Consider the following 23227-nt stretch of genomic DNA (forward strand, 5'->3'; position numbering starts at 1 on the left):
TGTTTTAGAGAAAGCAAAAAAAACTCCTTACTGTTATCCCTTATAAAAGATCAATGGCATTGGTAAATGAATAGTTTAGGGATAGTTTAGAGGGTACATATAGGGTAAATATAGCTAAAGACATGAGAAATACCATTGTATTACCCCTGGATGTCTTGTTGTCTGATTCCTTTTGAGGAGACCAAACAATCAACTCTTCCAGAGTCACATTTGAAAACAATGTAAATCAGCTGCTTCAAAGGCCAGCTGTCAGTAAGGCACCGAGTGATTCTCCTTTCCACAAGACTTATTGCTGTGTACTGTAAATCACTCATATTCAACAAATTCTGTAAAACTGACTGAAGTTCTAACTCTGCTAAGGCTGTCTGCTACTTTTAAAGGCAAGCTGTCAGTCAGGCAAGATTTGTTTCATCAAGGAGGCTGGTCTAACAAGTATACATGAAATTAATACTGCTTGTTCTAGTGGAGCCAATTGCACAGAAAGCAACAAGCTTCTCATCCACTGGCCTGATTAACAGGGTGAGGACTTTGGCTCCAGGTGATGGTGATGAAACTGCTGCTTTTGAGAAAGGTCAAGGGTTAAATCTAACCCTAACATCCACATGAGAGCAGAAATCAAGTCATTTTCAGGCAACGTAGCGTTGCTCAAACTGTAAACTTTCCCAAACCAAGTTAATTATTTTTGGAACCTAAACCTAACCAAGTAGTGCTTAGCCTACTCTTAATAACACATGGAAGTTAAAAAAATAACCTAACACTGAAGTGTAAGGCACCGGAAATATGGTTATACTCTGTAATCAAACCTGTGTCTGGTTAAAACTCTTCAAAATACATTGATTACATTAAGGGATTAGCTCTTGCCTCCTTCAATGAAAAATTGTGTGCTTAGAAGGAGAGACAAGACGGTGACCATGGTCAGTTACTCCAACTTTATCCATTAATACATGATGCAACATGACAGTTTCCATGTTGCATCTCTCAGGTCTTAAAGGGTTTAGACCAAAAAACACAAGACTGAAATCTGCAAGCATACCTTCATAAGTACTGACTCGCTGAGCTTCTCACGGTTGACAATCTTTATTGCAACTTTCTGGCATGTTACACAGTGTATTCCAAGCTTGACCAAACCTGAAAAAAGAAAAGAAATGAAAGACACACTTAATTAGTACAATTAGATACTGTAGATACTTGGATGTTAGTGTTAGTTCAAATGGCATCAAGAAAAATAATTCAGCTATTACCCAATTACACACGGTGCCAAAGATAAATTCCTTGCAAGCAAATTATGCCAGGACCTGAAATGACCCGGCAATTATCCTAAGGGAAATTACGGTAGTTTTTTCCCCTAATCATTATTGTTCATTGATCAGACTCATATAAAATGGCTTGTGAACCCATGTTTAAAACGCACATAATGATTTCTGAAATGTATGCAGCTGCTTAAATAAACTGCCCTTCTGGGAATCATTTGAGTCATAAAGGTAGTAAATGAGTGATCTTATGTGTTATTGATTCCTATAATGTGCTAAACCACTGTAATGCAGTTGTCAGCTTACATGGCAAAAAAAACAAAAGCTTTGAAAAGCCAACAGCTGGACACTGAACGGAGCTCAATATTCACCTGAAAATTACAAGACTGCGGTATCACATCATATACAACGGTTAAGGGATTAATTGAAATGCTACATTTCAACAGTCAAACAAAAAGCATAACCATTTACTTCATGGCACAAACACACTGACACAATGAGAGAGATTTAGTGTTTGATATACCCTGCCTGTAAGATCTATTAGGATTCCCACAAAAATATTTGGTAAACTCAAACAAAACTTGCGTTTGGTACACAACCACAAAAGCATTTTCCCTGCTATGCTTCACTTTATGTCCCTAGGTGTCATTAGTTAAGTGATATGTCACAAACAATGTAGAAAACAGCCAGGGATGCCACAATGAACATAGTTTCAGTGGAACAAAGAAGCGTGTGCATTTAATACAGGAGGAGCCATGTCAAAAGCACCAAATCAGTTTTCTGCCAGGCACCACTGAGCAGCATACACACAAGAAAGATACAGACAACAGATAGTTTACCAACAAACTGAAACAAACCCATATAAAACAAATGCAGGTTGCATGGTATTTATGATTTCTCCTAAGGCCTTGTGTTGTACCAGATATTTGGAGACATTCAGAGATCATGTTCAACTTTGTAAACATCTTTTGTGCTCTCCAATAACTGGCATATATAGTTTACAGAAACAAGGAAGCAAAATAAAACAGATGCTTTCATTTCCTGCCACTCCTATGCTGATGGTGGAATGATGGAGGACTTTAGGGAGTTGCTTCTTGCAACAAGCTGTCTGGCTGACAACACCCAGACTCACATGGGTTTCAACCTCCCTCACTTCTAAATCTGTCACAGTTTTATTTCTATATGAACCAGCAGAGGAGGAGAGTCAATGGGCGGTGACACGTAGGGCAAAAGAAAGAAGTCCTCTGACGCCACACAGACGTCAAAGGAGTGAGAGATAAGGGGGAGTGGAAGAAGCAGTGGGATAAAGAGAAGGAGAAAGCTAGATGAGGAAAGGCAATAAAGAGCAAGCGCAAGATAAAAAGTTAGAGACTGAGAGTTAGAGATCACACGTTATTCAAATGGTGCTGCACAGATAATTAAGTAATAATGGATAGCATTGCGTGGGAGTAAAGCTCTAGCTGGGATTGTTGAGGGGCCGCAGGGGCCAAGACTGGAGTCACATGGAAAAGAGGGAAGACATAATACAGTATGACAGAGAGATAGGACGGAAGTGCTTAAAAAGGAAGATAAAAGATGTAGAAAAGGGGATGAGGCAGCAGAGTGGAAGTGGGAAACAACAGACAAACCCATTAGCCTTGCGATGGTAATCATATTTTAATGGCCACTATACAGAAGCTCATAAGTCATGATAAACATATTAAAGAGAAAATATCTGCCTGCAAACACATGAAAAGTTAACTGGATTATTTTCCTCACTATTCCTACGATGCCAATGTTCTCTTGAGCAGAGAGAGCAATAGCAAAGAAGAAATGTTCACAGGGAACAACCACTGTGAATTACAAGGAAGTTTAATGCACATGAAATGGGGACAGAAAATATGAGACTCTTTTACAGCACAGACATAAACATCTTGACCAGTAGTGAATAAACTAAAAGCCACTGAAGAACATCCAAGATATGCACTTAAAAGAAAAATGTGGCCCCAACAGATAATAGGTAGCCTCTTGTCATGTCTTGACTTGTGAAAAAGTGAGTACATTTTTATTCAGAAGGCTGCACGTACCACACCACAATAAGTAAATATAATAATCTGGTCCTTTCCAGGTTTTAAACTAAGGTAAATGCAACTTCAGATAATTATTATTTCATTATCTATTCAACAAAAAGTGGTCCATGGTTCAATAACTTGTTAAACAGCGCTTACCAGCCAACACAATGAATCAATTCTGTCTAAAGTTTTCTGTCTCACAAAATTTTTGTCTTTGCTTCAGTTCATAAAAGTTTGCTTTTAAGCACAGCTCTCAGAAAGTACAGTCAAAGAATTGAATCTGTGTTGAGGTCTGGACTTTGACTGGACCATTGTAACATCTTGGTTCTTTTCTTTTTCAGTCATTCTAGTTTAGATTAGCTGGTGTCCTTGGGCTCATTGTCCTGTCACATGACCAACTTTCAGCCAAGCTTTAGCTGTTAGACAAATGGCCACAAATGTGACTCTAGAATACTAAATGTGGTGGTGTGCATTACAGTCTTGAAACATCTTCACTTTGGTCTAATTTGACAAGAGGGCAGACTGATAAGCTGACCATGTCCGCGGAAAAAGGTACAGCAACCAAGGTTTTGGAGATGTTTCAGACAGAAACAGTGTGGTGTAAGGAACACCAGTTCAATTCATAAAGCCATGGCGTTAACATGTAATGTATTTCATACTAAAATCAGGCACAGGGAGTCTAAAATCACAAAGCATGTTATTTATGAGTATCACAACTATTTCCCAAAACACAGAAGCTACTTTTACATAATGTCAAGCAGTGCACTGCAGAAAGACTCACATTTTCTCAACCAAAATGTAGTCCACAGCAAAAAAAGAAAACCAAGAAAGTCATTTCAAGTCCAAAAACATAACATTTAACAAATGAATGTGATCTTAAATGTCTATTGTTTAGAGCAGTACAGTTATGTTAATGTGGCTGAGATTATCAGATTAATACTTGTCTGGAAACACACCCTCTGTGTGCTTGATGAACACAGCTTTCTAAGTTCACAGTGTCCTCACAGGGGCATGTTTTAGCTTTAGTACTATCACAACATTTTAATACATTTTAAACCAGTCGAGTTTATTGTTAGAAGAAAAACTGAGATACCTAATAAAACTCTGTCTCTCAAAGACAGAAATGAACTCCCTTCTCCCTTTCTTCAATGCCCAATAGTGACGGGTGATTGATCACTCACTGTAAGCAATCATCCTGGAACTGGACTGGTTGGCTAGGAAGAGGGCAATTTGGGAAACTCCCAGGAAAACACCAGGGTTTCAACTGGATCTTGTCAGGCTTAGCAGGTAAAATGTCTTTGAACATATAGCTTCAAATGTTTCTTGTTGCTTTCGCCTGATATCACACAGGATCAGAGCCTCATGGGGGGAACAAAGACAAGATTACTGATGTCAGTATGCATGATTATGTATGCGCATATGAAGCTGGTATTTTTTAAAGGGTAGAACTGATATGTGGAATTAACTGTATTTTGCTTCAAGATAGAAGCACTTTGTTGGGATCATATGAAATTAGAAATAATTAGCCACTGGAAAATTCTTGGCAACAGAAATAAAGAATATGTGGGTTTATAGTGCAGACCCTCATCTTTATGTTAGTCACAGATCCTTCTGATTTTAGTCTTCAGCAGGTGGAATTCTGCTAGACTGGTTTGAGATTTTGTGAACGAAGGTAAGAAAGTGAGCTTTTTTGCAATGGTAAAAAAATATTTATTGCTTGTATCTGTATTGTGAATCATCATACAATAAAATATGATGACTCTGGTTTTAGTCTTGGCAAACAAAATATATCTATACTTCTCAGAATTCATTCAGCTGCCACCGTTTACCCTCTCTTTTTTAAAAATACCAGTCACCCGGTACCTCTATATTTGCTCTCATAATACATTTGCTCTGCATTTGCCCTTTTGTAGACCTGAATAATGATATGTCTACCTCCGAGTTTAGTGTTCTGGACTTGGTTGGATGTAGTAAAAGCTTTTTTCTTTATCATTGAATTAATCCTGTGGACATCTTAACATCTTCTTCAGTGGACATACAGGGCTTGTTATGGTGACAAGCAAGTTAGCAACTTTTTTCTTTACAATGCACCAACCTGTTTTGCTCTGCTGTTCGCAAAGATTTTACTACCCATCAACTGCCAATAGCCATGCATTTGAATAATTACCAACAATTGATTAGATAACTCAAATTTTTAAAACTGGACCTAAACCTAAAAAGCTCAACAAGAACTTGAAACATCAACAATGTATCTAAGTTAATGATATTTACCTTTCAAGATCGCAAAATGGGTAAACCACAAGGATTATCTTTAGGACGATTTCTCTTTTACTTATACTCTGTATCTATAAACTACCATTTTAGTTCAAATGTATGCAGATGTTGCAAGGTCACAGGGTTATTGAGGAGAGAAACAATTGGGAGTTTCCCAGTGGCCTGAAAATTATTTTCTGTCCTTCAACTGTATAAAAACGGTTTCAATATGCTTTACAATAGCACAAAAAGTCTGATGGCTTTATAGCTGTAGATCGATCGGAGGAGAACTGAAAAAGTAGAGAAGTTTCCAACAGAAATGTTTAGGTTGTTACGCCCCTCTTCACCCACTGGCCTTACAGCAGTAGTGTAAGTGTCTTTGGGTGGTGCATGAGTTTAATTGCTCTAATTGGCTGCACCTGTGAAGGTGTCCATTAAGCATGCCTCGGGTGGTCAGAAGAGGGGTCACCACTCTTGCTGCTTACAGTGTGTGCTGAGAGTTAACAATGGCTTGCAGTTAACAATAAACAAAGTTTGGTATTTTCTTAACCCCTTATGTTATGTCTCCATTTTATATTGTATCCTCATAACAGAGGCTCATTAGATAAATGTCCTGAGCCATTAAAACAAATCTCGACCGTTTCCGTTTAAAAATTTGTCAATTAACAATTAACACAATCACCCAAAAGATTCTGCTGTTCTAATACAAGCAGGCTTTGAAAGACACCCAAAGACATTACAATGGCACCACAGTAAAATTCAGGAAAAATGTCAAATTTATTACGCTCTGGTGATTCTATACATGTTTCATATAAAAAATGAATTTTTTGAAATGTGTTAATTGCCTTGCTTTAGAGCTACTTAGTCAAATTATGTTAAAATATAGCAGTTCAGAAGCCACTACATGGAGAACAGTTATTGGAGATTGTAAATTTCTTCTTAAAAGATGTATTTCTCTTATGTATGAGACAATGGTTTCAACACTGAAATACACTTATTTATAGTGCACAAATGCTATGCAGGGTTATACTTTTCTTACATTGTTTGTTTAACTTTTATTTCTTTCCATTCTATAAAGTTGTTCTACATATGGTTTTGTCACAGATTCTTACCCAATTCTCCCCATTTTGGATTTTTTTTTCTTTTAAGCCTAACCAAAGATAATGCCTGCAAAATAGCCAGAGCTAAATGTCCTATGTACATTGCAATCTTGTGTATCTTGTATCTAGTGTTTTCCCTGTCAACTAAACTTTATTATTAGAAGATATTAAAATATTATCATTAGAAAATATCTTTAGGAAACAATCTTCATTTGCACTGAAATCTCCCTTGATCACATGTTCTTGGTTCATGCCATAAGCTTCCAAAGGCAAATATCCCACCTGGCTTGAACTCCACATCTTTAACCTGCTTAATTTCAGAAGAAATAATGAAGGAATGACCAACAGTTTTCCATAAAACAGCTTTTAAGCCTGAAAGTCATGGATATTTAAGAGCTGTAATTCTAAAATCCTTTCATCAGTTTAGATGTGAATATCCTCAAAGTGAGCACTTCAGGCTCACTTTCATTATGTGACTTTCAAGATCCAAGATAGGATAATGTAAACCTAAATACAACATAAAACCTACTTGAGGCAGCATTTACACAAATGTGTGAACAAACATGCACATAAGTCTCTTTCATTATAAAGTTCTAGGTGTTCCTTCTCAATATTTTGCACACTCTGGTTAAAAGGACTCTCTCACTGAGAAGATTACACTCCAAGTCCAAATTGGTCTGTTTAATCTAAGAAGGAGAGATTTATCCCTTCTTTAAAAGGCTTCACCTTAGGTTACATCTCGGTTTTCCCGTTGTTTGTTTTGTTTAAATGTTTCCCCAAGGTTGTATATTATAATTTTAACATAAATATGTGTTGGTAAAAAGACAAAAATTAGCAAGTAAAAAAAACTGTAGGTAAATTAGGGCCTGGACAAGGATCATATATCACATCTTGTACATTTGATAAAGAATAGCCCCTTTATAGGAAAACCCTCTTTTATCCATACACTAAGTATCCATACACTATGTATGGATAAAAGGGGGCTGTGCTGTAAGGTTTACAATGACACTGAATCAGCAAGTTTATTGATGTCTCCTACTCTTTGGTCTCCTCCCAAATCGATAGCATCAAAAGCTCTCACCTTCACAACAGTGTCAGAGTAATGGCACCAGCCAGAGACTTATGGGCCTGAGAGGCCACCATTGACTTACCACCAGCCTCAGTCCTGGCCCTAGACTGTTTTATCTCTCTGTGATTAATGATCTAACTTGAGGTATGCTGGAGGAGGACACAGAGTGGGAACTTTGGTCCATGGCATCAGAAAGCATCGGAGCTGAGAAGTGGTTTACCCCACTGTGCTGGAAGCTGCTACATTGCTTCAAAGTAATGGTTTCAATCATCACCCTGCGGTTTTTGACAAATTGGGGTAATGAAGCTTTAGAATAAAATCGGAGCAAATTTTGTGCACAGAGCCAGCCTTTTAGAAGAGACAGACTGGAGAACTGATGGTCAGACAGAAAAAATCAAAGTTATTTAAATAGAAAATGAAAATTACCATTAAAAAATAAAAGAAAATACACAGAGAGCAGCGACTAGATAGTACCTCTTTTTCATCAGTGGCAGAGACAAATCAACAACAAAATGTACACAGTGAAAATCTTACTAATCAAGTCAAAAGTAAAGCACATTCATCAAGTGCATCTCCTGCTCTGTACCACAGAGCCATGTGCCAGCACTGATTTGGTAATGAGCTTTTTGTCTCACTTCACTGTCACTCCATAATTGTGCTTCATGATAAGTATTACCACTGAGCTTGCTGTCCAGAAAATATCTCAAAATGGTGATAGGGTATATTCATCATGACATAATGTAGACAAACTTTTTGAACAATGAAACTTCTTTGCAAAAGATTAAAGTGATAATGACTTTTTAGCTACGGGATTCCATTAATACTTTTAACTAAACTGGCCTCGAACACAACAGCAATCAGCCAATGTGAAAATCTATTTTCTGCTTGCGGAGAAACACAAAGGCAGAGAAAGGTGTTTACTCATCTTTATATTTATATTTCTTTTTGTTCTTTAAGATATTCTCAATAGCAAAACTAACAAAAGAATAACAAGGTGGCATTTTATATGAATAAATTCTAATTTAACCCCAATTCCAAAAAGATGGGACATTGTGATATACAAATATAAACAGAACGCAATACAATACAAATTGAACAAATTCTTATTTTATTCACAATAGAACATAGAAAACAGATCAGATTTTGTAAAAGCCACATTTCAACAACAACAAAAATAAATAAATAAACAACAATAATAATAATAATAGCTTATCACTGTCACGGCAGCAACACGTTTCATAAAAACTTGGAACAGGACCATGTTTACCACTGAGAACTGTTCAGTTCTGTTAACAACAGTCAGTTGCTGGATTTTTTGGAGAAGAATGTCTCAAATTTTTATCTGATACAAGATTCTAGCTGCTCAACAGTCCTGGGTCCTCTGTTGAATTCTCGATATGCCAAATGTTTTCAGTTGATGAAAGGTCTAGACTACAGCTGGCCTGTGCATCACAGGGACTCTACGCAAAGTTTTTTATTGTGAAAAAAATACTGGTTTATCCCAATGTCTTTGGAACTAGGGATGTAGATTCGGGATTGTAGAATAAAATGAGAACTATGTTTTATAGTTTCAAGCGCCTGTTATAGACTTGTTTATGGTTGCCTTCATCTGTCTTTTTTTAAGCCTGAAAAGGAAGGCAGGAAAACTCCACACCTGTGGAGAGGAATCCTCTCTTCTTAAATGTTAATTAGTGAGAGCTTGTCCTGTTCCAGCTTTCAAAGTAGGTTGATAGATGGTTGATTTTTTCATCAACTATCTTATTGTGAGGGGATATGGGGGGATTCTCACAACTCATGTGGTTAAAGATCATTACTGTATTAATTTCTATCAAAACAAAAACAACAAGAGGAGAGCAAAAGGATCAAAAGATGTTCCCACTTGTGCACATCTCTCACTCTCAAACTTGATCTTTCAAAAGTGCTAAACCAATGCCAGCAGATGGTAATAGCTTATGCTGGCTTAGCTTTCTCTCCCTGAGGCGCTGGCTCTGAGAAGCTCGTTGCCCTTAGGCATAGATCTGTGATCTGCTTTCCACTTCTGCTCTCTAACCCTGAATGCTCAACATCAGGGCAACAGCTCTGTTCTGGGATCAGGGTTTGAAAGGAAATGCGATGTGGTACTGTGGCTTATTCCTACAGCTTTCTCTGGCCATATCGAAAGCCCTTTCAGCAGGTCGTGGGAATCTTCTTTGCTAGAGCAAGTGGAAGGATTTGCTGTCATCGGCCACGATATCTCTGTACAGTCCATCCTTTCCATTCATATAAATTGAGAAAGTTGAGACAGATTTACTGAGTAGGAAAGTCAAAAATTGAAATTATGCTTGATTCAGTTTTGTTGGCTTGACAAACAATAATAGATCTTAAGCATACGTGGGTGGTTACCACAAAAGGAATACATGTTCCCTTGCAGCTACACAATGTTCTTTCTTACAGTTTTTGGGTATTAATCTTGACAAAGTGCCAGACACAAATGGTGGTGGCAAATAAAAGCTATCATATATCTGCTATGCCACACATATCACATATACTTGAACAAATATGAAACAGGTTAACTAGAAAAAATAGATCAACAAAATAAGATAGCAACACATTTATGGATCAAGCCAAAATCAATAAAATCATAAATTTTTTTTAATTCTATGCATTCTTGGATACCAACAGTCTACTCAGCTTAGGCTGGACTTTGAACTTTTTGTTGTCCCCTTTTTTTCCAGCATTTCTATTTTTGTCGATTTGTGCTTTCTAATTTTTTAATTGCCATATTTCTACTTATTCTCTTATCTATAAGAGATTAAAGACTAAACAAAAAGAAAATGAAGGAACACAACAATCAGCAACAAAAGGTGTTAAGTAGTAGGAGGAAAACACTATCATAAAAACCAAAATAAAATCACTCACTATTCAGTGGACACAATCTCTCTGTCTCTCACCAACTGCTTCTTTCGTGTCTCTTCATTCACTAAATCTATCACTACCGTTCCTTCACTCAAAGCCTTTTCAGTCATCCGTGACGCTAGTCTACCCAGCCTGAATTCCCCTGTAACTCTCTAAACCCTACAAGCCAAAGCAGCAGCAACAACATCAGAAACACCAGCAGCCCAAACTAACAGAACAGCTTCAAAAGCAGTTTAGCCCTGGAGTGCTGGAGCGAAGAGGAAGGCGCACTGACGCATGCATATATGAAACTGTTTATTTGGCATGTGTGAAGAAGACATTTGTTCAATAGCTCCTTTTCCAAAAAAGGAGGGATGTTGTGTATAATGCAAATAAAAACAGCATGCGATGGTTTGTAAGTCTTTTAAATCTGAACTCAACTCTTAAAAAGTAAAAAGACAACTAAATTTCCTGCTGTTTAAAAAATATATGCTCATTTTGAGTTTGATGCCAAGACAAACATGTTTAAAGACAGAAGGGAAAAAAATAGGTGCAGGGTCACAACAGACTAGAAGGCTGTGCTACAAAAACACTGAGTAGAACATCTTACAACCAAAGATCAGATCAGCGAACAGGTTAGCCACTCTTTAAAAGACTGTGTGGGCAAAGAGTTCAATGATTTAGACATAATGTTTTCTTCTTATAAAGATTTACATTACATGCAAAGCTAAAATGACCACAATGACACGCACTCCTGCCTCCACAGAGATAACTAGACAGCATTTAGCAGGTGTGTATTTATGTGTGTATGCAGTGTATATAAGAGAGCAAGCAAGTTTGCTTTTGGTAAACTATATACGGAGAGGGGGGTGCAAGACATGTGAAAACACACTCCATCTATATGAATGATGTACAATACAACAATAAACAACAGTGAAGTGTGATGTGTTATAATGAAGTTCTAGCTTCAAGGTTCTAGTTTTTTTTTTTTGTTTGTTTTTTACTACACTTAAACAAGTATAAGAACAATTGTGAGCATTGCCCAAAGGCAGCAAGAACTGAGAGAATAACTTGGTTGATAAAAAGTATCTTACTGGTATATATTACATAATCCCCAACCCTTTCTGCATCAGGCTCATTAGAATGTAAATATGTGCATGGATGTGTTCTCAAAAGCTCATCACTTTGCACACTAGAAGTCGGAAGCTTCATACACCTGTTTTTGCCAGCAAGGCAAACAAGTCACATTGCCAGAGGTAACTAAACATTGATTGCACAACAGAAAATTGCTTGAAAGTTCAAGCCTTGATATTCTTCTTGACAAAAAATGTTTCTCGATGCCTATGTCTTCGTCTTATTAGCATGTTACACAATTTCTAAATATTCTAAGCTCTAGTTCAACTGTAACAGGGTCATTTTAAATTTGAGTGTGAAAGGTTGAATTCTCCTGGTGTGGGCTCTGTCGATCAAAGTGAAAGAAAAAAAATAACAGAAAGCAGAACTTCTCAGGTCAAGATTTTGACTATTTTTTTAGGCGACAATGTTCCCATTAAGTTGATCAGCGGTAGTGAAAGCTTTTCTCCTCTGAATCTCTCTGTGGACATGTCATCACAAATTCAAAATATTCAAGTTTGCATTCTGCCCTGATGTGACTGGAGGTCAGGCGACAGAGCCAAATGGGAGAGACACTGTCAGGCGAATGTTCTGCCTGAATCCCAAACAGGAACATCAGTGCGAGCATGAATGAAGACATGGCAGAGGAGAAGAGAGACAGAAAGAACAAAAAGAGGGTTTCAGCAATGAGGTCAGTGACAGGGAGATGGAGAAATACTGATGAGGACAGATAAATAAGAGATACTAAGAGAGACTAGTCAAAACACAGAGAAAAAGTGGGGTCTGGGAGGGCGGGGTGCACAGACTCAGATCTATTTTTAATGTCTCTGACTGGGGATAGGCAAAAGGAATGTATAATTACAGCCTCATGAATAATGCAAGCAGGATTCTTTTAATTAGCCACACCAGGCCCCAATGAAGCAGCAGCCATAGCAGACAGGACAAACACATGCACATACACAAGTGTATACAAACAAATACACTTATCAACAGCAAATACATATTTGTACTCACTAATGGATAAAATAACTGCAAAAGAAAAAAATATCTTTCCAGTTAGCATATGTGGGTACCTATATGTTTGCTAAATATGTAGTCACACACACTCCTCCCAGGAGACAAGAGTGAAATGAGTCGGGTGAAATGATGAGCTATACAGTGATGCCTTGGCAAAGACTCTCTGATAGGCTTTACAATAAAAGGAGACCCTAGACACCACTGAAAGTAACATACTGACTGCCTGTCATGTGTTAGATAACCCCCAATATGAAAATATGAATTATTAAACATCTGACTGGATAATATTGCAAAACCTCACTGTAACCACAAAAAGATGTGCTGGTGGCACAAGTGTACTCTTTCTGTATTTTGTAACACTCACACAAATGTGAAAAGCAGTTTCTGGCACACATGCTATGAAAACGGGCCAATTGTGTGGACTAAAAAAAGAGAAAGGATAGGCAATTAATCAAACCTTCGTCGTCTATGATTCCGTTAGAATTATTTTATTAATTAGCTGTGTTTGGATTGCCTGTGTAACATCTTAATTAACCAACTTGGATCAAACTAGAAGACACTTCAGTGACAGGAGTTCTAATCAACCTGTCTTAATAACCACCTTTCTTTAGGATGAAAATTGAAATTGATGGTCAATGCTCATCCAAGAAAAACTCAACCAAATCCTCATTACACATCAAGAGAAGGCAGGAAGCTGGATCCAAGTTGGAACACCACATCAAGACAATGGCAGGATGTTATTTGGGTATCTGTCAACTCCTATTCTCTTGTGTTCAGAGCCTTAATTTGTAAGCTAATTTGTGGCTGGCAAAGACAGACTCGAGTATGGAAGAGGATATTGGATGTAATTCGATGTCTCACTACATCTTCGTTTGTTGATTGGGGTTTAATTGGCAATGAGTGGGCTGCATTCCCACTTTAGTGCAAACAAAAGGATGAGGGCAACCACACAAATCACAAATTTACAAAAAATATCAAACTTACATTCATAACTCTAACCTTGACTTGGCTTTGAATTGCTCGACAGGAAAACCTTTCATAAACAAGCAGGGGAAAAATGAATAAACAGCAGGAATGATTGCTCAAGGTGAGCACAAACCCCACTATTATGGTCAGTAAGTTGTTTAATCTACCAGCAGTGAATGGAGATAAAGACAGAGCAACAATTCTAAAACACATACGTGCTTGGGGTAGGGGGCTACCTCCTGGTGTGTGACAATGATACATGCACTTTCCCTGATTAAAAACGTCAATAGGTTAAAAAAAACAAAAAAAACACTGGATCCTCTCTGGGCTCTACTTCCTCTTCATATGTCTTTGTAGTACCTTTACTTTCTTCTGGTGTAGAACAAACACTGCTCAGTAGAAAGGTCAAAGCCACCATTAGTTTACAGTCAAGCGAGAAACACCCAGAGGCTACTACACTGAAAATGAACGAGTAGATGTGTTCAAACTTTTGACTTATATTGTATTTATATTGCCAGGAGATAATTCATAAATGTATCCATAAACTTTAACACAGTATTTGTACTGTATACTGTAATGCACGACATCACATTACACTGATGAAAATGGTGTTACTGAATCACTGTACGATTATGCCTCGAGTTAAACAGGTGTAGCATATAGAATCACAAAGAATCCATTTACAAACATGTACATGTACTGAGCGGAGTAAACGTGACTCATCTGATTTGGAACATTTTCTTCTATTTTCTATTTTAACATCCATGCATCACCCTTCAACAAAATGCAATCACAGTCACACACGTTCATTTACATATTGTCCTAATTTTTGGCGTTTACCAAGTTTATATATTCATACATAAAAACTAGGCATATATCCAGATATTTTACTGCTGTATTTGCTACTGTTTGATTATCTACACTAATCCAGAATTCACTACAAACTGAAGTGAATTGCTTTACTGCATTTTCACCAGCAATTCCTAATTGTTCTGCTCATACTGTAACAATCCTGTACACAAGGACACTGCATGTCCCAGTGGGAGGGACTAAAGACGGGAAAAGAGTGGAAACAGTGCATTGTATAGAAGAACAGAATACACATCGAGCTGTGGATAGTGGGAGTAAGCGTTGGTAATCACCCCAGCAGCCACTGCTGATGTTGTTGACATCTCTGTCAAGTAGTGGGATAAATTGAGCCACTCTTCTGGCTAAATCAATGCCTCAGCGGCAACTAGCTCATTGTCCAAGCCACCTCTGCTCTCAATGGGACAACAAGGGAATTTCTATTCACAGTCAAAAGCTAAATCTTCTCCAGTCTATGTAACCTCTCTTCAGGTTTTACCTCACTTTCTTCTACGCAGTCAATAGATCACACTTCCTCCACTCCTCACCTTAATTGTCATTGTAACCAGATACAACTTGTTCCTTTTAGTAACCCCAAGACACATTAAAACCCTAGAAGCAGCGATGTCTCTGTTGTTGCATCATGCATTCCTCCAATTTCTGTTTGTTGTTGCTGTGACAACAAAGACTTACTAATTCAAGAAATGGGTCTTGTTAGAATATTATGAATCCTATGTAATTCTCCATGATTCTACATAGTTGTATGCATATGGATGTGTGCATGAACTGTGCACACGTGTTGCAGTATGTAACATCGCACTGCTGACTGAAAAGAAAAGCAATTCTGGAGACAATCCAATGCCCAGATTGCCTGCTTTCTGAGAGACGAGGCTTACGTCACAGAGCCTGGAACATTGCAATGCACAAAACGTGTGCACACACATATACACACACAGTAAAGTACCAAGTGAAAGCATGCACAGCAGAATATCAGAGGCAATCGCCATGACTCCATTTCATCTGGCCTTTTACTGAACAAAGAGTGATCCAAGAGTGAGATGTTCAACAACTGCAGATGTAAACTCTGCCCAAATGGCAAAGAGTAAAACAATGTAAAAGAAAAAAAAAGAAAAAGAAGTCTGAAGTATGCTGGCTTAACAGAAAGGTAGACTGAAAAGAGAAAGGGTAAGATAGAGCAGATGTCAGTGTACAAGGTTTATGTATGCCAGCACTGAGGGAGCTGAGAGACATCTGTTCAATAAAACTTCACTGCGATGTCAGCCTGTCATCACATACAAGATTGCATGAGTAGATGCATGCAGAGAACTTGAGGTACTTATCTCACACATACATAGACACAGTCACAAAATATAGCATGAACAGTCTCCACTTATTCCCTTCTCCTTCCTCTTGTTTTAAATCCACAAGAAAAACCAATCTTTTACAAAAAGTAAAGTAGAAGGATCATGACACTTCATCCTCTCAGCTTCGAACTCCATTTGTCTAAGCTTCTCAGATTTGGCTTTAATAATGAGTTTGACAAGGGCTTTGTCTTACATACTTAACTGAACAGCACTTTAAGAGAAAATATAATGTAATGATTTGCAAATCAAACTCTGTATATAACTGAAAATGATACAAACATGACATATCTAATGATGAAAAAGAAAATGTTTATTGTCAGTAAGAAATGTATGCTCTTTTCTATTAGATGCCAGCAACACACAGAAAATAGGAGGGGACATTGGCATATTTTTTTAACTCGACTCTGTAAGCTTTGCAGTGAATTTGCAGTGAATTAGATGATGGATTGCAGCATCTGCAATGATGTGGACGTTGTACCGGTCTGCCGTGGTGAGGAGAGAGCTGAACTCAAAAGCAAAGCCTTCCAGTTGATCAACATTTTAAGGTTTACCTATGATCATGAGGTGTGGGTAGTGGCTGGAAGAATACGATTGGGAATGTAAGCGGTGGAAATCAGTTTCCACTGGGGAAAGGGTGGCTGGGCTCACTTTAAGGGATAGGGTGAGGAGCTCAATTATCCAGGAAGGACTGGAATGCTGTTCCTCAGCATTCAAATAAATAACTTTAGGTGGTCCAGGAATCTGGCCAGAATATCCTTTGGATCATCTCATCAAGCGAGGTGATTCGGACATGTCCGACTGGGAAGAGACCTAGTGGCAGACTCAAGGCTCACTGTAGAGGTTGCATCACTCAGCTTTTAGAACAGTTCCTAATTTACAAATATTTTACTTTGAGATACATTATCCTACAAAGGACTAACAGAATAATTAACAATGCAGAGAAACACTGCAATTCTTATATATACATTTTTAACTCAATAATACAAATGAAACTGAATAGTTGACAGATGTTTTACCAGTTTACATCTACCCGTATCACCTGAAGTCTTGGATTCTACTAATCAAATAAAATAGATATTTTGTTGAACTAAAACATTAAACAGTAAAGTCTGCATTGTCTTCATTAGCTGGTTGACTTTTTTAAAATGTCACCAGTCATCACTTGACACCTGACTGCAGCCCCTGGCTGACGATAAAGACGGTGAACCTTTAGAGACCTATGGTGTTGTTCATCTCAATAGCTATCAGCAGGGAAAAATACGGCAGTCATTAAAATGATAATGATACAGTCAGAGAGACTGACGACGTATTGATCAGGCGCAACACCACCCCCATCTGTGGTGCCTCACACAGACATCTGACGAGGAACATTCCATTTGTGTGTTTGCCTGCCTTTGCATGTACATACACAATGATCTGTGTTTGTGTGTTTTGTCAATACAGGAGCTCTTTACTGCTGCACACGGAGATGCAAGAATCATTTACTTGAAAGCTTGGTCAATTTGTATCATCAGGTGATCAAACACAGAGACTGTCACACAGAGACAGCATTATATCCAGTGTCATTGCAGTAGTAGAGGAAAAGTAGACATGTTTGCAGTGCTGATTCTGGTGTTGGTATATAACACTGGACCTGTCACAAGCATTGCAGAGATGGGAGGTATTCATGACATGACTATATGCATGTTGTACATCGCTGGATTGGAATGACAGTCCTGGCATAACATCTTAAACAGACATCTTTGAGGCAGGACGGATAGGACACATCAACTTAAAGTCACTGAAGAACACTACAATACTAATTCACTCATCATTTACTGGCAAAGGGTTACCTGCATAAGATGACGGAAAATAACTTGGGTACAAGCAAACCAATCTCTGCATTCCCGCACTTCCTTCACAGACCTATCTTAAAGAGATGGACTCACCATGCATGTCGGAACGGTAACTGCCAATCAAGATGCCAGAATGGGAGATCGACAATCCTCTTAGCCACTGATGGCAGATGGAGAGGTATGAGAGGGGCAAGTTCATGTCAAGGGCTTGGCTAGTGGCAGTATGGGTCAGACAGGGATTGCTGTAGCAACCCAAGACAGAGGCAGAAGTGGTTTATGATGGACACTTATGTGAGATTAGTAAGTTGGGAAGCAAGCACTTGTGTGTGAGTGAGTTTCCACTTGTGTTTATTTAAGGGTGCTCTGGAGAATTTGCATACATGCAAGAAAGACATCACTTCTGTTGACCCTGTGAGAGTATGTGGGCATCTCTGACCTCTGTATGGGGCTGAAGTAATGGCGAACACACATAGCAGCCAGAGCTTAAAATTCAAACATGTGGAGAGCTAAGGTCAAACAGATAGATACACACAAACACAAGACACAATCTGCCAGAGCCAATGACGAAAACAGCCTTATAACTCTAGATTGGTGCAGCGTTCGAGTGCAGATGTGGAGGGACAGGAGCACCATAAGTGGGATGGAGAGTAGACAAAAAAATATAGAAGAGTGGAGATCATTGTCTGAAGAGCAGCAGCTGCTTCTATAACTGGAACACAAACTGTCCTTCCAACTTATACACACACACAGTGCCTCCCAGGGAAAGTGAAATTACCACTAATCTGTGCAAGCATTTGATCTGTAACCTATAGACTGGGGATTTGAAAAAGAACAAGAAAGAGAGGAAAGAAAGGGGTGTACATGGTAAGGTGGGGTGTTAGGCATCATTGCTACTTCAAGCCAGATGGGGGCTCCATTTCACATGCACTTTTGCCTCACGTGCTACCCACTATTTTACTTCCACTGTTCTGATTCGCATTCTCTTTCTAACTCTGCCAGAGGGATCTTTTGCATGGGCATTGTTGCATTATTTGTATTTGATGCATTTTAACCATTTCTCCCAGTGGTCTTGTTTTGAACCCCCCCCCCCATCTTTCTATCCCAATGCTTTCAATACAACCCCATTCTGTCTTTCTCCCATCATGAGGGTCTCTTTTTGCAGGAGCTGCAGTCCTGTCCAGAAACTGTTATTTTTATGCAGAGACAAAAAAATGGGATACCCAGCACAAGCAGACAGAAATAAGAATAGGTGGCTTATGTAAAAATCAAGTGGTGAAAGAGTGGGAGTGGCAAGCATGTTTTAAAATAAAGGATAAACTATATAATGTAAAAATATAAGCATAAAATACACTCAGATACTTCAGAAAGCAACTCATGGAAAGAGTCAGGGATGCGATACTCATGGGAAGACAGGATTGTTGTTGCCTGGAGATGAGAGAGGTGGGAGGAAGAGAAGTCGAAGAGGGAAAGGGTACTGAGGATAAAGAGGAAGAGAGTGAGTTGAAGAGTGGATGGAGAGATGGTTGGACAGGGAGAGCACAGGAGATGGAGGTGAAAGAGAATGAGTTACACGGTTGGTGCGCCCATTGTTTAAAGGAAAGTGTTGTAGTGGGAATACCAACACCTCCCCCTCTTGTAATGTCAGTGATTTTACATACCATCACCTCACTGCAGAGCTGTGCTCTACTCGCACAAACTCTTATACACATACAGTCAGACATACACATGACAGCTGAATGCTTACTCAACAATGAGGAACAATGAAAGAAAACTGATGACAGAACCAAAGAAAGATGACAACAACAATAAAATACTGTATCTGAAAGAGAAAAGGAGGCTCATGTGAGCTGACGTAATGAGATGTGAAAGAGAGACATGGTACTGTGAAATGAGCTCAGTCTTCAAATAGATCATTTTATGTGCCATGGCAAGCACACTGAATGTATCGTTGGAAGCAGATGACAACTCGATGAACTGCTCATCAAGCCTTGTTGAAGCATTAAAGACGTGTTCAACACAGTTGAAAAAAAATTATCATGCATCCAATTTCTCTTGCAAAGTCTTAAAAGTCTGCAGTAAAAAATGTACTGAAAGTTCTCAGAATTCATTATTGATGCTGCGTGTTACGATTTCACACCAACTCTGAGTTAGAAAAGACAGAAGCCCTCTTCACACAACCTGTTCACGGCAACCTTGTTGAGCTTTTGTTGTGTCTCAGCATTTCGTGCGTGGCATTGTTTCTGCGTCTCAAGTAGGCAGTGGATGTAGACAAGGATCAATCAAAGTATGTGTGTGAACAGGAAAACCTGAACTGGAGAGGACACTACATTAGAAACGGATGCTGTTTACTCATCACTGATTCTGCCACACCAGTACACTATGTTTAAGTGTGTACTGCGACATCTCTGGGAGCCTTTAAGTCACTGGGAATGAGTAAAGGTGAGAAAACAAAAAACAAGTCTTTGCAAAATAGCATCTAATAATAATATCCTTTCATTTTCAAATACAGCTTTTGTGAGTATGGAGGTTCTCTGGTGTGTCTGCCACAGACTTCTCTGTCCTCACGGCATCAATGCAGAGTTTCACAAAAAGGAACATTCGCATGAGAATTGTTTTCATTTAATCTAAACATAAAGTAAGCACTTCTTAAGTGCTGCTGTTTGGTTAACTGTATAGGAGCATATTTTCAATAAGCAGTAATTTCATATCTCATGGTGTCTTACCTGGAAGGTGAGTAAGAGGAGTATATTGAAAGGAAGTGTTGTGGTTCAATTCACCAAGGACAGGCAGGAAGGAGAGAAAAGGAAAAAAAACAACCAAGGTTAGTATCAGCAAACACAGGTGTACAGAAAAACACTTTCAAGTAATGCATTTATCCATGACCAAGCAGATCATGTGGAATCACAAAAGACAACAAAGTGATTAAGAAAGCATATGGGGCATCCTTAGGGTGGATTTACACTATATTACAACCATGTCAATCATTGGACTTTGCTCTAAGCAGCAGGAGCCCTCATCTTCTCACAGTGTGTTCTCGTCTTCCTGCCGGATCCCAGCTCTGACAGTCCCTCATCCCATACAAAGCACCCGCCTTCTAAACACACACAAACATGCAGGCACACACACTTACTGACTTGCAAAAAAAGTCTGTTTACCAAGCCAGAGAATCCCAAACGGAATCACATTTTGCCTTTCAAAGGGTGTTTGAAGTTCCCACACAGATGTTGCTGTCTTCGTTTTTTATTTTTATTTCATGTAAGAGATTTTCCCTTGCTTTTTCAACCACGTTGCTCAGCACAGTGTGACACTCTCTCCTTTTCGCTCATCCTTCCCCCAGCCCTCAATCTCTGTCCCTGTGATCATAAGGAGAAAGTTTCATCTGGCAGAAAAGCATCTTTTGAAAAGTTGCCTGGATCGTCTCAGAAGAGTGCGGAGGAGAGGGAATCAGATGCTGAGCTTGAGAGGCAGATGTTTTATTAGTGTACTAACCTCTGTGTGTGTGCATGCGTGCACACATACAGAGACACCCACAAACACTCATACAATCAGAATACATTTTAGCATAGGCCCACAATCAAACCAAGCCCTTTGCAGTACTATGACAAGTAACAAACAAATACAACAAAACAAGTATAAATGTGAACAAGGTAAGCATGGCTCTTCTCTTCACTTTTTTTCAACTCAGTCTGAGGTAGAACATCCTGGGGCAACAGTGGGTGTCTTCCCTTCAATTTGCAAAAAAGGAAAACATATGTACATCTTATGTACCTTCATAGATACATTGGGTCCAAGTTTTAAGTTTCTCTCGTAAGTTATGCTTTACTTTTTCCTCCATTTGCTTGTGGCTCTTAGTGGCACATATCATCGCTACATCCAGATACAACACTATTAATGACCTCCAGAAGAGACCGCATAAAGGTTCATTGGTAATGAACTTTCAAAAGAAAACCTTAGTAAAAAAGCTAAGGGGAAATAAGTCCTTGGATGAGACTTAAAACATCAGAATTAGGTTTCTAAATGTTGAACATTGAGCAGAGCACTACAAAGAGCTGAGTTAATGCCCAAAGAGGACAAATCGTATAGGAGGTCAACAACTCATTGATAAATTGTGAAGCCACATTGTTTGCCAGAAAAAAGGAGAAAGCCATCACTTTTATAATCTTAAATAAAAAAATAACTCTACAAGATTACCACTACCTATACCCGCTGCTAGTTTTATTTCATATAAACAAACTTGTGAATAAGCACCATTCAATGGTTAATGCATGTGATGGAGATTCTTCATAGAATACATCTTGCATAAATGTTCAGTTATCTTCAAACCCAAAAAGGTCCAACTATCGTCCTTAATAATGTCATGCAAAAAGTATCCCTCTTCTAGCCGTTTGGTGCCTAACAAAGTATTGCTCAAAGTCCATTATTGATCCAGCCACAGACATCTATTGGGTTCATCAAGACTCATTAGAAGCTTATTGGTCCATTAAACCATTAAAGAATCTGTCTTCAGGTATATGTGTTTTTTTTTCTTTTTTTTAATAAAGTGCCTCACCCCTTGTAGACACTGCAGGAAGATGCAGTTCTGATGAGTTTCTGGTAGAACCATGTTCATCGTTCTTATGTTGACTTGCAGCTTTTCTTTTGTGTGTCCTGACAATCCTGAGAATTTGCAACAAAAAACAATTGACTATGCCTTTATAGTAGTAGTTGGCTTATTTCATCTGACTGAGTTCCAATACTTGATTTCCCTGTGTTGGTTAAATTTTTTTTTCTTCTTCCTTTGGATTTCATCTGATGTAGCATAACTGATTCTACACATCAGCGTGGGTGTTGATCAGTTTAGGCCACTTTCTTTCTAATTACGCAAATACATATCTCCTGAAAATTCTACATATTCATAAAGCATTTGAGCTTGAATGTTTTGTAGTTGAAAAACATGCAGAATACTTATCTATGCCATAAGACTGTGTGTGCTGTGTCTAACCCTAACCCTAAAAGGGTACATTGCTCCACAGGAAGCTGTGTAGTCTATTAAATTGATTCAGGTGAAATCAACATTTTTTTGTAGAAATGACCAATTATTCTTTAAGCTAGAGGCCAAATAAGTTTCTGTTAAACAACATTTACTTGATTTGCATGTACTTTTCCTTTAAAACCCGTTTGCCATTAGCAGGTTTGGTTTCAAGAGCCAAACTAGAGGGCAATGAGAGCTATAGTGTTAGAAGGTTTACGACCTAAACAACCATCAGCCTCTCGAGCTGTCATGCTTTGGAATGTAGTACGGCGTTGGGCCACTCATAGGTTAACAGCATGGTGTCACACCATTAAATTCAATTGGTTTTTTATGACCTTTTTTTATCTGTCCCCAAGGGCAGGCTGGAGGAAGGCTGTGATCTCAGAAGAACTGGGATGAGTCAGGGATGCAGCATGAAGTGGATAAAAGTGAGGAAAACAAATGCAGAAGGACAATGAACACCAAAGGGATGAGTGAG

At 38.5% G+C, this 23227-nt stretch overlaps 1 protein-coding gene across 3 annotated transcripts in view; it reads right to left on the reverse strand.

Moving 5' to 3' along the window:
• The window catches only part of brsk2a (BR serine/threonine kinase 2a), a 158316-nt gene that overhangs the window by 68037 nt on the left and 67052 nt on the right, over positions 1 to 23227 (reverse strand). For all 3 annotated transcript variants that reach the window (XM_072385516.1, XM_072385515.1, XM_072385517.1), the window contains exon 2: positions 1034 to 1128. In XM_072385516.1, the coding sequence (XP_072241617.1) occupies positions 1034 to 1128 (95 nt within the window). The remainder of the gene's footprint in view (positions 1 to 1033; positions 1129 to 23227) is intronic.

This window comes from Leuresthes tenuis, unplaced genomic scaffold (assembly GCF_036924035.1).
Source record: "Leuresthes tenuis unplaced genomic scaffold, fLeuTen1.0.hap1 SCAF_5, whole genome shotgun sequence".
In the NCBI taxonomy this organism is placed as follows: Eukaryota; Metazoa; Chordata; class Actinopteri; order Atheriniformes; family Atherinopsidae; genus Leuresthes; species Leuresthes tenuis.